At 32.2% G+C, this 16780-nt stretch overlaps 1 protein-coding gene across 2 annotated transcripts in view; it reads right to left on the bottom strand.

Moving 5' to 3' along the window:
- PRMT3 (protein arginine methyltransferase 3) overlaps positions 1-16780 on the bottom strand; it is a 126775-nt gene that overhangs the window by 72147 nt on the left and 37848 nt on the right. For both annotated transcript variants that reach the window (XM_019742634.2, XM_074336134.1), the window contains one exon: positions 15002-15101. In XM_019742634.2, coding sequence (XP_019598193.2) covers positions 15002-15101 — 100 coding nt within the window. The remainder of the gene's footprint in view (positions 1-15001; positions 15102-16780) is intronic.

Genomic DNA, 16780 nt, shown 5'->3' with positions numbered 1-16780 from the left:
CAATTAAGACCCAAAACTGACCTAAAAAAGGACAAAGAAGTAATCCCCCCAAATTGAAAATAAAGGAAACAAATCTAACTGCATGTTAGTTGGTTACATGACCAGAGAAAAATAAAAAACTCTATAATCTTAAATTAAAAATTATCAGTGTAAATTCATGATTTTTTTATATTAAAAAAAGAGGTATATCTGTCCATTAAGAAAAACATATAAGCAATGACAGTCTGGTAGCAATGAACACTCCTATAACCCAGACTGTGATCTCTACATACTGTTTTCCAATGAAAGAGCCAGGATTCTTTAATTCCAAGCTTAAGCAGTACAAAATGACTATAAAATGCTTTATAGTACCAGAAAGTAAAATCTGAATCATAAACATACTTATTTTATATTTTCTGTTTTTCATTATACGTAATACCACTGGGATTTGTTACAGGGACATTAAGAGGCAAGTTCAAATGTTTCCCATTAGCCAAAAATGGACTGACCTGAACATCATAAATTATAATGACAGGGCCGTCCCGGTGGCTCGGGCAGCTGGGCATAAGTGCTCTTAACTCCAAAGGCTGCCGGTTCGATTCCCACATGGGCCAGTGGGCTCTCAACCTCAAGGATGCCAATTAGATTCCTCAAGTCCCGTGAGGGATGGTGGGCTCCGCCCCCTACAACTAAGATTGAACAGGGCACCTTGAGCTGAGCTGCAGCTGAGCTCCCAGATGGCTCAGTTGGTTGGAGCGCATCCTCTCAACCACAAGGTTGCCGGTTGGACACCCGCAAGGGATGGTGGGCTATGCCCCCTGCACCTAGAAACAGCAACTGGACCTGGATCTGAGCTGCGCCCTCCACAACTAAGATTGAAAGGACAACAACTTGACTTGGAAAAAAGTCCTGGAAGTACACACTGTTCCCCAATAAAGTCCTGTTCCCCTTCCCCAATAAAATCTTTTATATATATAATGACAATGACTCAAAACACATCAAGCATATTAAAAATACATGAGTTCATAATGACACAAAAAAATAATTTAAAAATCCCTTTAGAAAATGTTATAAAAACAATTCACAACTCTGAAAATGGCAAATAAACAAAATAATAAGCATTTATCCTATTTTTCCTATATATATTTCATAACCAAATATTTGATGAAAGTACTTACGAATAATTTCAGCTAATAAATAGAGAATAAATGGTACAATTAGAATATTACAGTTTTATAACTACTAATGAAATAATGAATCTACGAAATCATTTTCAATGGCTTCTAAAACCTTTAGGTCAAAGGATGATAGGGATCTTTGTAATGAATAGATTAGGCTGACAATTCCAAAAGCCATTGATCAATCTCAATATAACAGAGACACTAGACACTAAGAAGCCTGTGACTCAATGCAATAGAAACTAACCACCACCACCCCACGTGAAGTATTCAGGGGCAGGGTGGGGGGGAGCGGGAAATGCTTACATTTATTAAGCCTTTATTTATGAACCTTGTATTTCCAGTTTACAAGAAATACAAGGGATAGAAAAACACACATTAAATGACATGAGGATGCAATCATCACACAGCAGAATATTGAAAATCCTACAAGACAAATGACTCAGTTTCTTCAAAGAATGGCAAGAAAAAAAAAGGGAGGGAGGTGAACATACAGCTTAAGAGATTTTAGACTTGATACCAAAAGCATTACCCATAAAAATCGACAAATTGGACCTCATTAGTATTAAGAACTTTTGCTCTGAAAAGACCCTATGAAGGGGACAAGCTACATAGTTGGAGAAAATATTTGCAAACCACAGATCCAATAGAGACCTAGTAAATAGAACTATCAAACTCAGTAGTGAAAAAACAAGCTAATTAGAAAATGAACAAAAGACATAAAAAGACATTTCACTGAAGAGGAGGTACAGATGGTAAATAAGCATATAAAAAGATGTTTAACATCATTAGACATTAGGGAAATGTAAATTAAAACCACAATGATCTATCACTACACATTGACCATGTTTCCCCGAAAATAAGACCTAGCCGGACCATCAACTCTAATGCATCTTTTGGAGCAAAAATTAATGTAAGACCTGATATATATGTTATGTTTTATGTTATGTTTTATGTTATGTTATATGTCATGTCATGTCATGTCATGTCATGTCATGTCATAACCGGATCTTATAGTAAAATAAGGCCGCATCTTATATTAATTTTTGCTTCAAAAGACGCATTAGAGCTGATGGTCTGGCTAGGTCTTATTTTCGGGGATACAGGGTATCAGAATGGCTTAAATAAAAAATAGTGAAATATGAAATGTAGCCAAGGATATGGAGAAACTGGATCACTCATACATTGCTGGTAGGAATATAAAATGGCACAGCCCCTCTGGAAAATAATTTGGCAGTTTCTTATAGAACTAAACATACAATTACCATATGACTAGCAATAGTACTCGTTGGCATTTAACTGAAAGAAATAAAAACTTATGTTCACGCAAAAAACCTATATACAAATGTTCATATAGCTTTATTTGTAATAGCACCAAAGTGGATATCCTTCAAAAGTCAAATGGTTAAACCAACTATGGCACACCCATATCATGAAATACCACTCAGAAATAAGGAAGATATCATTGACATGAGACATAATTTGGGTGAATCTTCATGGAATTACGCTAAGTGAAAAAAGTCAATCCCAAAGGTCACATACTGCATGGTTCCATTTACACACATTCTTGAAATGACAAAATTATAGAAATTGAGAACAGATGAGTGGTTGCCAGAAGTCAAGATGGAAGACTGAAAGAGAGAGATGGGTGTGGACATAAAAGGACAACAGGTAGGCTCCATGTAGGAATGGAACTGTTCTGTATCTCAATGGCATCAATATTAGTATCTGGGTGATACTACTGCACGATAATTGTTAAAGATATTATCATTGATATAAATTGGGTAAAAGCAAAAGGGAACAAACTATCAGAAAGAAAAATTAAGAAAACAATCCCATTTACAATTGCATAAAAAAAAATACTCAGTAATAAATTTAACCAAGGAAGCAAAAGACCTCTACTAAGCATATTATAAGACACTGAAAAGAGAAATTAAAGAAAATACAAATAAATGAAAACATATACCATGCTCATGGATAGGAAGAATATAGTTCAAATGTCCATATTACCCAAAGCAATCTATAGATTCAACACAATCCCTATCAAAATACCAATGGCATTTTTAAAGAATTAGAACAAATAATCCAAAAATTTATATAGAACCACAAAAGACCCTGTATAGCTATTGCAATCCTGAGAAAAAAGAACAAAACTGGAGGAATCATGTTACCTCATATCAAATCATACTACAAGGCCATAATAATCAAAACAGTGTGGTATTGGCATAAAAATAGACATACAGATCAATGGAACATAATAGAGAGCCCAGAAATAAACCCATGTCTAAATGGTCATTTAATCTATGACAAGGAAGCAAAAATATACATTGGGGTAAAGAAAGTCTATTCAATAAATGGTGCTGGGAAAACTGGACAAATATACATGCAAAAAAATTAAACTGGATGACCTTTACACGCCATATACAAGAACAAACTCAAAATGGATTAAATACTTAAATGTAAGATCCGAAACCATAAAACACCTAGCAGAAAATATAGAAAGTAAACTCTCAGACATTACCCTTAGTAATATTTTCACTGATATATCTCTTCGGGCAAGGGAAACAAAAGAAAAAATAAACAAATGGGACTGTAACAAACTAAAAAGTTTTTTCACAGCAAAGGAAACCATCAACAAAATGAAAAGACATCCTCCTGAATGGGAGAAGATATTTGCCATAGATACATCTGATCAGGGGTTAATATCAAAAATTTATAAAAAACTCATACAATTCAACACCAAAAAAACAAACAATCCAATTAAAAAATGAGCAGAGGACCTGAATAGACATTTCTCCAAAGAGAATATACAGATGGCCAATAGACATATGAAAAGATGCTCAACATCAGTAATCATCAGAGAAATGCAAATAAAAACCACAGTGAGATACTACCTCACACCTATCAGAATGGCTATCATCAGTAAAGCAATAAGCAACAAGTGTTGGTGAGGATGTGGAGAAAAGAGAACTCCTGTGCACTGTTGATGGGATTGCAGACTGGTGCAGCCATTATGAAAGGCAGTGTGAAGGCTCCTCAAAAAATTAAAAATAGAACTACCTTATGACGCAGCAATTCCACTCCTGGGTATTTATCCAAAGAAATCCAAAACACTAATTTGAAAAGATACATGCATCCCTAGGTTTACTGCAGTACTATTCACAATAGCCAAGATATGGACACAACTCATATATTATGCCCATCAATAGATGATTGGATAAAGAAACTGTGGTATATTTATACAATGGAGTATTGTTCTGCTATAAAAAAAAAAAAATGAAATTTTACCATTTGCAACAATATGGATTGACCTAGAGAACATTATGCTAAGTGAAAGAAGTCAGACTGAGAAAGACAAATACCATATGATCTCGCTTATATGTGGAATCTAAAGAACAGAATAAATGAACAAACAAAACAGAAATAGACTCACAGATACAGAGAACAAACTGATGGTTGCTAGAAGGGAGGAGGATGGGGGGGTGAGAAAGGTGAAGTGATTAGGAAGTACAAATTGATAGTTACAAAATAATCATGGCAATGTGAAATACAGTATGGGAAATTAGTCAATTATATTGTAAAAACTATGTACATATCGTGTCAGATGGCTACTAGACTTATCGGGGGAATCACTTCACAAATTATATAAATGCCTAACCACTACACTGTAAACTTGAAACTAATATAAAATAATACTGAATGTCAACTATAATTTTAAAATATACACAGTCATGGAATGCAAAATACAATATAGGGAATATAGTCAATGGTGTTGTAATAACTATGTACGGTTTCAGATGAGTAGTAGACTTGTTGGGGTTATCACTTTGTGAGGTGTGTAAATGTCTAATCACTATGTTGTTTTGTACACCTAAAACTAATAAAATAAAATAAAAGTATAAGGGACCTCTCTGTATTGTTTCTTAAAATTGCATGTGATAATCCACAAATATCTCAAAATAAAAAACTTAATTAAAATAAAGATTTATGAAACAAATTAATCAAATGCAGCATATGGACATAACTCAGATACAGATTAAACAAATCAAAAGTAAAAAAATAAAATTCAAGAAATAATTAGGGAAATGTAAACACAGGCTAGATATTAAGGAATTTTTTAATGTAATATGAAATTGTGGCTACATTGTTAGGCTCAACAATAGTATAATGAATATATATTTTTAAAAGTCCTTATCAGTTAGAGATAGCAAAAAGAAGTATAATAGTGTGGAGACAGATAAAACAAAAATGGCAAAGTACTGGTAATGTTAAGTTGGGTGATGGGTACATGAGGTTCATTGAAACATTCGTTCAATATTTTTTACATTGGAAATTTTCCCTAGTAGTTTTATAATATTAAAAATAAATACAGTGCTTCTGCATTTGTAATTATTCCAAGTACATGGCAAAAGCAAATGCAAATTACTTGAGGTAAAATTCAGGCATCAAAGAATTTTCTATGAAGTTCCTTGGAAAATATACAGTATAACATCAAACTCGACTAAACACTCAAATAAACAAGAGTAAGCACCATGAGAGCAACAGAAACAATAGTTAGCAAAAGCAGACCTGGAAAAATGTCAGATATTGTAATTAAAAATCACAAAAGATAAAATAAATATGTTTACAACTCACAAAATTAAAAGAGGCTTGAAAATAGTAACAAGCAACCAAGAAAAGTTTTAAAAGAACCAAAGAGAATTCCTAAAAGAAAAATATTTAAAAATTGAAACAAAAAAACCTCAATGGATGAGTTTAACAGATCATTAGAAATAATTTCAGAAAAAAATTAGTGAGTTGGTGGACTGAAATGAAAAAATTATCCAGAGTGCAGCCCAGAAAGCAAAACATTACAAAATATGAAGGAGGTTAAGAGGCATGGAAGATGGAGAAGTCTAATAAATATATAATAGCAATTCTAGAAAGATTTATTAAAAAACTGAAACCATAAAGGAAGTTTGATAAATTTGATACACTAAAAATTAGGAATGTCTATTCATCAAATCACACCAAAAAATGATGAAATGACAAGCCACACACTGTCAACAAACACAAGTGATAAAGAATTATATATCTGTCAAGACAAGCTAGGTTATCCTGCATTAACAAACAACAACGAAATCACCACTTAAAACTGAAAACGATTTATTTCTGGTATCACAGGCTGACAAGAGGTGTTGCTTATTGTAATTACTCAGGGAGTCAGGCATATCATAGAGCCACATGTAACCTCAAAGGGCACAAAGAGTTAAATTCTATTATGTGCCCAGAAACAAGGAGCAGCAGAAGATATAAGAAGAGTACTAATAACAGATTGGTAACTAGAATAAGTAAGGAACTCTTTCAGAAAAATAATAAAAAAATAAAAATCCCAAAAAGAATAATAAGCAAAAGAAATTAAGAAAAATTTCACGAAAGAGAATGCCAAAACAAGCTACAAGCATATTAAATGGCAGGGCTCTTAGTTCTTAAACATTTCTTAATATTTGGATATGTGTTGTCTTTTAAATTCTTATAAATTGCACTCCAGAATTTCTATCCCCAGTTACATAAAGAACTGAGCAAAGATTAGCAATTAAAAAGTCACAATATTATTTTTATCTTGAGAACCCACATTTAATGGTTGGGTTGTATCCGCTTGGCTATGTAAAAAGGTGAGATTTCTTTCTATGTTTGTAATCTCTTATAGAATTGCCTGATATGTACATCAGATTCTGGTGTAAAGATTATTTAATAATAAAATTGTGTTCTTTCTCTTCTAAAAATAAAAAGTCACAATAGAACTGATCAAGGAAAGCAGAAATAGCAGCAAAACTGAGATCCATAATAAGACAAAATACATAAAATGTGTGTGCTTCAGGGTTTAGTGGTTCTGTAAGAGGGATCTTAGAGCACCTAGTCAGCCTTAATGCAAACAGCAGAAGTGCTTGTTTTTTTAATGGTAGATTCTAAAATATGGCAGTAGTTAGGTTTTTCTCTTTTAATAACAGCATAAAGGATAATACTTAGAATTATTTTTAAAAATCACATGAATGTGAAATTCAACTAAATCAGTACTTAGAAAAATTCACCTCAATTTCAAAACATTTGGGAAAAAAGCTGAAAATCAATTATCTAAGCTTTGATTTGAAGAAACTAGTAAAAAGAAGAAATCAAACACTAAAAGAGAAGGAAATAATAAAGATAAAATCAGAAATCAATACAACAGAAACAAATGTATGATAAAAAAAAGTAATAAAGCCAAAATCTGGGTTCTTTGAAAAGCGTAATAAATGACTAAGCCTTAGCAAAACGGATCAAGACAGATCATATGTAATTTGCTAATGACAAGGAATAGGTTAAGCTTTGGATTTATTTTTGGTCACTTACTTTTACTGGGTAGAAGCACAAATTAGTAAAAATAAGGTGAATACTGAAATCCTGAAAAGGTCTGTTAGCCTCATAGTCATTCAACTTCAAAGCTGTACTCCTAACTTTAAATTGGGTACTCCCCAAATAAGTACGCTAGTATTAAAAAGGAATAAAGGGAAGAGAGTGCAATGGAGTATACCAAATCAATGTATCATCACTATTGAAAAACATACTCAAAATAAGTAATCTTTCAAGAACAGGTCAAGGAAGTCATTCATTAGAACAGATAAACTAACGCCAGTCCTAAAACTTTCATTTCACCAAAATAAATAATTACTTCAGAGTCCTGCCACCTAAATATTGCAAATTTGGAGAATCTATCAAAATAATATAACATATAAAAGAGGGAGGAAAAAACTAAGAGGACAATTATCTTCACAAGCCCTTTAAATCAGCTGAAAAAAATAATGTAAGTCATGGCTTCCTAAACTTGTCCAGAAGTACTTCTAAGAGCTACAGAGAATGAATTGGAACACCCAAGGAATTAGGGAGCAACTTATTAAAATCAGCCCAGTAAGGGCTCAAAAAGTTATGAAAGCTAATGTTTTATGTTAAAAATTTGTGACAATTTTGTATTGTAGTCCATAAATATTGTCTTTCCCCTCCCAGATCTTCACACCATATCTAACTTGTTATTTATCAAGTTAAATAAATGGGGGTTCTCTAACTCCAGGTTGGAGAGCACAGGAACAAGTATTATTTATTACAAATTGGTAGCATTTATATGATTACTCAAGGCTTCAGAATCAAATATCTATCCATGGATAACTCGTAACTAGAACCACCTTATAGTAATTATAATAATTACAACAGAACCAACTGAGTTACATAAGAGAGTCTACCTGTGTTTGTAATAAATGCCCATCTGTCTGCAAATGCAAACTATTAAACTTTAGGAGCTTACTTTCACTCTCAGGTAGAAGTAAATAGTGTTACTGAAAAAATATTGCTATACAAGTTTAGAATTTGAAATTAACAAATAAATAGTTCCTGTTCTCTCACTGGTATAACGAAAAATTTTTGTAAGGTCAATTGATTCATATTCCTGAATAACTTCTTTCCTTTATCTTCATAATTAGAATAATTTACAACTTATTGAGCAAAATGATTATTTAAAAAAGCAATTCATATCGGACTTAAAAGCACAACTAGATGCAACATGGCAAAGGGCATTATGGAGGACAAAAAGCAAATAAATCCAATCAAATCAATTACACAATGCACTAAATCTCTTGGCAAAGGCAACTTCCAGAAATTTGATTAAAGAGCGATATTTAAAATATTATATTTAGAAAGCAAAAATTTACTTGTAACACATAGCTGTTTCAATATAAACAACTTTCCTTAAATAACTAAGCATTTTCACTTAGATTTAGTTTCAAATATATATAAAAAAAAGAACGTACATTTGAATAAAATATGTTACTATACTTTTTACAAAATATTCTCCTTGCTAGAGTAAGAAACAACATGGCTGCAGAGTGTGATCTGAATTCTAATTTGAACAGATATTAAGATTAAATAAAGGAGAGGCTGGGGAAGTGATTAAGAGCACAGATGAGAACAAATGTAAAGATTATAAAATGGAAATAATTATACATCTAAGGAGCCTATTCTTAATTACATTTTTATTCTGTTTTCATCTTATTCTTAATTCAGATGTCAGCACATCTATGAAAAAAATATTCTTATAAACCAAAATTTTCCTTTCATTGTTCAAGCATATAATTATATACCTGTTTATACTGATAATACTCAAAAATACTACTGTGAAATATGTATTTTATACTTTATCTAAAATAATTAGGTATTATCAGTATTGCCTAAAAATAGTTTACAGGGTAGCAAACTGAGAATTTTGTTTGAAACATACACATAGTACATTTTAATTCAGTCAATGTTAAAAAAATACTAAAAATATCCCCAACCCCAATAATTCACATCCATTAGCTGATTTTCATACCTCTTTGCACTAATTATAGGCAGGTCAATTAGAAAATGCTAACCACGGAAACAGAGGGTCTTCTGCTCTTACAAAGAGCTCACAGCTGAGGGAGAAGTCCTAAGAATGTACTTTCCCCAATATTAATATTCTTTACTTTGTGCATATTATCATTTTAACTTTTATTTATTGAATAGCCTACTCTAGCAACTCAGTCACTAGTTATAGAATGCTTAAAACTTTCTACAACTTACAAAACCGAAAACTAATTACTAAGATCTTATATGCCAGGAATCGTTCTAAAAAATTTACTTGTATTCATTCATTTAATCCTCACAAAAACCCGATCAAGTAGGTACCACCGTTATCTTCATTTTATAGAGAAGGAAACTGAGGCACAGTGAGGCTCAGTAACACGCCCAAGGTAACAAACCTAGGAGTACAAACTAGGACCAAGAAATCAGGTTGTCTTGACTCCAGAGCAACATTCTGAACCCTGTCGTATGCTACCCCTCCCTACCTCCATGTTCTGCACAGAAAATTATAAATAAAATCATGTCTATGGCCAGTGAATTTCCATCTGGGAAAGTTCTCTTATCATTTACCAAGGCTAAGCCCAGTGATAGACTCTGGCCATTCCAAGTAAATCCTGGTTCTCCGTATTGGGAGAATAGAAAAAGAAACATGAACAATTAAATATAATACACTGTGAAAGCTGTAATAGAAACTTAAACTAAAGTGCAAAAGAGAGGGAAAAGATTTTTATATGTAATCAAGGGTTAGAAAAAGAAAGCTTTGTAGAAGTGATGTCTGAAATGAATCTTACAGAACTACTAGGAATCTGCCAAGCAGGGAAAATAAAACACAGTAAGAAAAATAAGGTAATTTGTTAACACAGATTTTGCTCTGACCAATCATTAGTATCTTTCGCTATGGAGCAAACTACTTCAGCCAAAAATATACTAATGAAAACATGACTATAAATACAGAAATAAAAGACATTAAAACACCAGTAATCTTTGTCATCAAAAGAACATTTTTCACTGTTAATTTTATGTAACTTTATATAATCTACTTTTGATTTTGAAACCTGTTATTGATATTTATTTATTTATCTATTTAATCCAAGAAATGCTGCAGTGAAAAGATGTCTTTTTCTCTAATGAAATAACCAAGGAATAAGAAATGAAAGGAAAACAATAGCAGGAGATATAGAGTTGGGAAGGAGTATTTATCTTGAATCACTGGACATAACATCAGATTATTTCAGAAATTATTTTAAGTAAACAAAGCTATACATACTAAACATGTACAATCTTACTTAGCTTACATTTTTCAGAATAATATCTATAAAAGAGGAAAAATATAAGAGTTTTTAAAAATACTTAAATTCGGGTCAAAAGCAAATTTCTTATCAGAGAGGAAATGCAAAAATACACCTATATAATTGAAAATTTGTCTTGTTAATCTCCTATACTGTCCCTGACTAATTAATTCAGCTTATCTAATTTACTAAACTACTTATATAATTATTAGTATATCATTTAAGGCAAGAAAACAGATCAGGAAAGGCCACCTATCCTCATGGCAGTTGGCTGAAATGGCATGGCTTCACTGCCAGACCAAATTAAAAACAACAAAAATTTCAAAAACAACAAAATTTTAAAAACAACAAAAAATTTCAACATCTATCAGTTTGAAATGTGACCTATAGTGGGCTTCATGGTTAGTCTGTGGACTGTTGGTAAAGCAAATCACAAGTCAGGTTTTCTAAGTGAAACAGACTGTAAAATCTTGAAAAGCTATTTACCAATAATAAAGAGTATTAAAGATGAACAAAGGATACCCCAGTTTTGTGGGTATAGGTATGTGCATGCATGCACATTACACAGATACACCTGTGCTGGAAGATGGGATGAGAAAGTTAATTCTGAAGTTTCAAGGACAAATCCAAGGATACTTGAGTAAAGAAAAAATTTTAGGTCACATCTTGAAAAGCAAGCCTAGATAGAGAAATTACAACAGAATTTTCGACAATTTGAATGTATATCATGAATGATCAGAACAGTGAAACAAAGTTTACCTAACGTGTTATTTTGCTGATGGTCCTGATGTCAGGTACAAAAAAAAAAATCATCTCTGGCAATTGTATCATATAATGCCAGGGTCTTATCTACATATTTCTAAAGAGGTCATGCTGAAAAACACAGATGGAAAAAACAGCAAAACCAAATGAGTCAATCTGGCTTAACTCCACAAGAATCAGAGATGCTTACTTTGAACAGTTTTAATAGGCAATCAGAAATAGTCATAAAGAATGGCTCTACTGGTAGAGCAAAATGTGAAAAATAAAAACAGATACTCATAGGTATAAATATTAACATCTTGTAGAGATTAACTGTTTCTATTTAATTGATAACAATTTTATCAAACAGAAATTTAAAATTAAAGGCAAGACTAACTCTAGAAATTCATAAATCTACGAGGCAAGTGACAGTTTATTAAATAACAGGCTAAGAGTAATGATTTGGCTTAAATTACATTCTTATTAAAGAACATCTTCCAAAGTAGAGGCAAAGTGCATAAACAGCTGAGGGCAAAAACATATTTAGATTAAGCCATGGAACAGTTAGTGAACCATAGTAGAAGAAAACAGATGTATTTCTCTGTAATATATGATGTCTACACTGCTATACTGGATTACAAGTACATTAAACATCTGCACCCAATTCTTTAATATGTATTCCTTTTTTAATCCTTCCCTGTTGAAAACACTTTTAAAAAGAGAAAAGAAATGTATGCTATAGCTTAAAATTGGGTTATTCTAGATTTTTGTATCTTTACTGTTGTGTGTAAAAAAAAAATCTTTCAAAGACAGAGGATTGTATGCAATATATTTTAATTTTAAAATGCTGGTGCCTGAAAATGTGGCTTTAAAATAGATTTAAAATAGTCATTTACCACTTGCTCATTGTTTCAGCCAAAGTAGGAATGCCTGAAATCTGTTGGATATATTTTAGAAAGCATACCTGCTCCTTGTTTAATTATGTAATTGGAATTTTTCAGCTTCTCTGCTCAGAAATCCTAGTGGCAGTACCAAAGTTAGGAGGGGATTTATAGGACTTAAAAGTTACAATAAAAGATATTGCCAATCCACAAGGATAACTTAAAATTTTTTAACACAAGCCTACTTAAATGCAAATTTCATTAGCGAAATAAGGCCATCCAGAGTTGGTTGCTTCAGAATAAATGCCATAAATCACAGTATTAATGTTCCACCTAACTGATTTAACATGATCTGCTAGACTTCAACTCCACTGACACTCACAAGGAATGGCAGACGGTAAGATAATGCAAACTCTTAAGTTATACCTTTGTGAAGTGGAAAAATAAAAGTTCTCAATTCTCACCTCCTGGACACTGATTTGATTCCCTCAGTGAAGTGCTTCTGAAAGTACCTTGGATCCAAACAACTGACTCCTTTCATCTCAGTTTCCAGGGACTCAGTATTATTTCTGTTACAATGCCTTCTTGATAAAGGCAGAGATCACAACTGATCAATCCGCCAAAATGAAATGTGCCCTTTATGTCAATTAGAGTCTAACTAGGAGAAGTGTTATGACAGGCTATAAAAATAGAGAAAAATCAATGCAGGAAGTAGGTTACACAAAGGTATGAGAATTCATCAAGAGGAGAGTGAGTCCAGTGGAACTAGCGACACCAGGAAGGAACTACCATTCCTAGGCTAGAAAGACAAAGAGGCACTGCTACAAGAGCCCAGGGCCACGGTCACACAATGGATGCTGGAATTATGACACGTGGGTCCAGTGGAAACTGGAGACACAAAAGAAACCGCTTCTGCCAGCAACACCCCTAGAGGAAGAGAAGTGAAAAAAATGCTCTGGCTTCTCCCTTCCTTAAATCTCCCATTAGTGTTTCCCACTGGGTTCCTCAAACAGAGTAGAAGTCAGCTGTCACTGGAGCCTAGGAAAGGCGGCCTGCAGACTTAACCATCCTTCAGCACACAAGAAAGCAGAAGGCTGTAAAATGGATCTGAGGACAAACAAGCCCAAGACCAGCATACTTTTCAATAAAGTTCACATCATAAATGTGACAATCTCTTAAATTCACTCCTCTCCCCAGCTAATTTTTATTATTATTCCAACAGGCTCTAAGATTTGAACTGCATATTAATACTTCTAGATCACTTTTCAGATTTTGAAATAAATTTACTAGAACTTCAATATCCAGAAGTATACTTCTGCTAAGTAGGGCAAGAACTATCCAACTCGTTCTAAAATGTTCAACTTGGTGACAGGAAGTTTAGTAAAGTATGTGTTTTAGTTTGCTTATATAGTCTAATTCAAGTAATTTTCAAAATACATGTTCAAGAAAAATAAGTCTCTAAAGAAATGAGGATGCCAGCCCACATTCAGTATAAACTATTTTCAATGGTTGCCAACAAAGAACTCAAATGTTCTTTCTCCAAAGCACCTTTCTGTAGTCTTCAAAGAGATGTTGGCTTTTTAACTATACAGAACTAAATTCTTACCTTCTCACTCAATTCATAAGAGAAATCAGAGTGCTGATACAAATTCTTTGGTATAAGAAGAATAATGATATTAAGAATTGTTAAAAGCCAAGTCTAGCATTGAAAAAACACAGTTTCATTTACAAAAGAGTAACTGCCAACAACAGTGACTATGACTGGCTCCAGATTGGAACCTAACACTACATTAAATCTGAACATTTCGCAAGCTCCATGAAATCCCAGCTACTTTGCTAGAATTATTACTATGTTTATTCAAAATGTATAGATAATTGTAAAGCAAAACATTATTTTCAAAAATTTTTGAATTCATTTAATGAAAATATATGTATCAAATAAGTGGGTTTTTTTAAAAAAAAAAGCGTAAAATTTTCCAAATGGTTAAAAAATTGGTCTATCTAGAAATACTCTCTACCTTGTCACCTTGTCTTCACTGAATTGGCATATTGGTAAGTCAAATCAGTTGTCAAATATCATTAATTTTACTTTACATACATTTTTAAATAAATAGTCTGCTCTTGACTTACGATTTCAAAAGCAAATTATAAAGATATATAGCATATCTTAATTCTAGTATATTAACAATGCCAATAAATTCTATTTTATGTGATAAAGGACACTGATTACATGACCTAACAGATCAGAAAGAAGACATTCAGTATGATAATAAGAGAAGCAACATCATGTTAATTTTGACAAAACAGTCCTAATAAGTCCTTACTAGTCTTTGGAGGCTTTTAGGCAAATATATTTACATCTCTAAAATTTAGAAAGTAGAAAAATAATACAGTAATTCTTTATTATGACTTTAAAAATAAAAAGGCTAATTTATTCTCTTTAAAAAGATTATGAATAAGTAATATAATTAAATGCAGAAAACCTGCTACCTTATTCATTGATTTTTCAAAACCAGTAAAAGTAGTTTTACCTACAAACACTTACCATCCACTCGGATATAATAACATCCACTTTTTCTACAGGAAGATGAACTTCTTCAATCTTTCCTTTAATTAGTATGATAGTATCTTCAAGTTTATTTAGTCTGAAAATTATCATAAGGAATTAAATTAGCATGTTAAAGATTCTGAAAATAGTCAAATTACATAATTTCTTGGCAACTGTTCAAATTATTTTGTGGAACTAAAAGCACAAAGTTTATTCCCTGGACATATCATTACTTTCTGGTCACTTCATGAATGCCCAGAAATATTTCTGCTTAATATTACAAGACACTGAACCAGTATTTAAAACTTCAGCCTGAAAAGAAATCCAAATTTTCCCAAGAATACATGTCAATAAAGTAACTGGGTCTTTCTTGTTTTTTTAAAGGGGGGGTAGAGACAGACAGAGAGACTAGCCAACAAAAGTATGTTTTTAAGGGAAATGTGTCATACTGGAGAGAGATTACAAGTCAGAAGCTCTTATTTTGAAACCCAGATTCTTTAGTATTTATTTGTCAGCTAAGTGATCTTAATGAAATTATACAATAATCTTGCTAAGCCTATATGCTCATGCGTAAGAGAATGATGACCCCTGCCCTATCTACTTCACAGCTTATTATGAGGACCAAATATTTGTGAAAGCTTTTTATGTTGCAATTTGAAATAACAGTTAAAAGAGATAACTTCAAAAAGCTAAAAGCAAGCTGCTAAGTTTATATCTAGTTAAATAAATAATCAATCCTCACAGGATGTACATCTAAATTATAAAGGAATTTTTCTGCTAATAAAGGACAGATCCCCCACACATATACCTTTATCATGGTAATATTTACATAAAATTAAAAGTGTTCATTTTAAGGGTAAATTTTGTTGAATTTAAAAAAACAGAGATACTTGAGTGACCAATGCCATCATCAATATAGAACATTTCTATCTCCTCAAAAAGATTCATTAGTGCTTTTCTAGAAAATCCTCCGAACCACAGGTGCATCCACTGATTTTCTTTCCACTACATATTAGATTTGTATTTTATAAAGTTTCATTTACACGTAAATGGAATCATATTCAATGTATCTTTTTGTGTCTGATTTCTTCTGATAAGCATACATTTCAGTTTTAGATTCATACATATTTTTGTGTATATAAGTAGTTCACTCTTTGCTATAGGTGAGCAGTATTCCACTGTATGGATAAAACACAATTTTCTTTATCCATACACCTGTCGATGGAATTCTGGACTGTTTCTAGCTTTGGGTATAATGAATAAAGCTGTTAAAACTATTTGTGTACAAATAGAATTGCTCTGTCAAGTGGAAGTGTGTATCTAACATTTTAAGAAACTGCCAATTTGTTTTACAAAGCGCATGTACAATTTACATCCCTCCAGCAATATATGTGCATTCCTCTTGATTCACTTAGCATTGCTGAGCTTGTAAGATTTCACTATAGTTAAAAATTGCATTCTTCTAATGAATGACAAAGCATTTTTCCATGTGCTAAATGACCATTCTCCCCTATTGTCTTTTGTTCAAATTGTTTTGCTCATTAAAAAAAATCAGGTCTGTTTTAATGTCATTGAATTTTAAAAGTTCTTTACGTATTCTGGATAAAACCCCTGTCAGATTTATACATAGTGAATATTTTCTACCATACTGTGGATTTTTTTATTTTTAATGGTATGTTTTAAAGAGCTAAAGTTTTAAATTTGGATAAAGACCACTTTATCATTTTTTTTCTTTTGTGGTTCATGCTTTTGGTGACATATAAGAAATCTTTTCCT

The sequence above is a fragment of the Rhinolophus sinicus genome, linkage group LG06 (genome assembly GCF_036562045.2).
Source record: "Rhinolophus sinicus isolate RSC01 linkage group LG06, ASM3656204v1, whole genome shotgun sequence".
NCBI lineage: Eukaryota > Metazoa > Chordata > Mammalia > Chiroptera > Rhinolophidae > Rhinolophus > Rhinolophus sinicus.
This window is presented reverse-complemented; position numbering and strand designations above follow the sequence as displayed.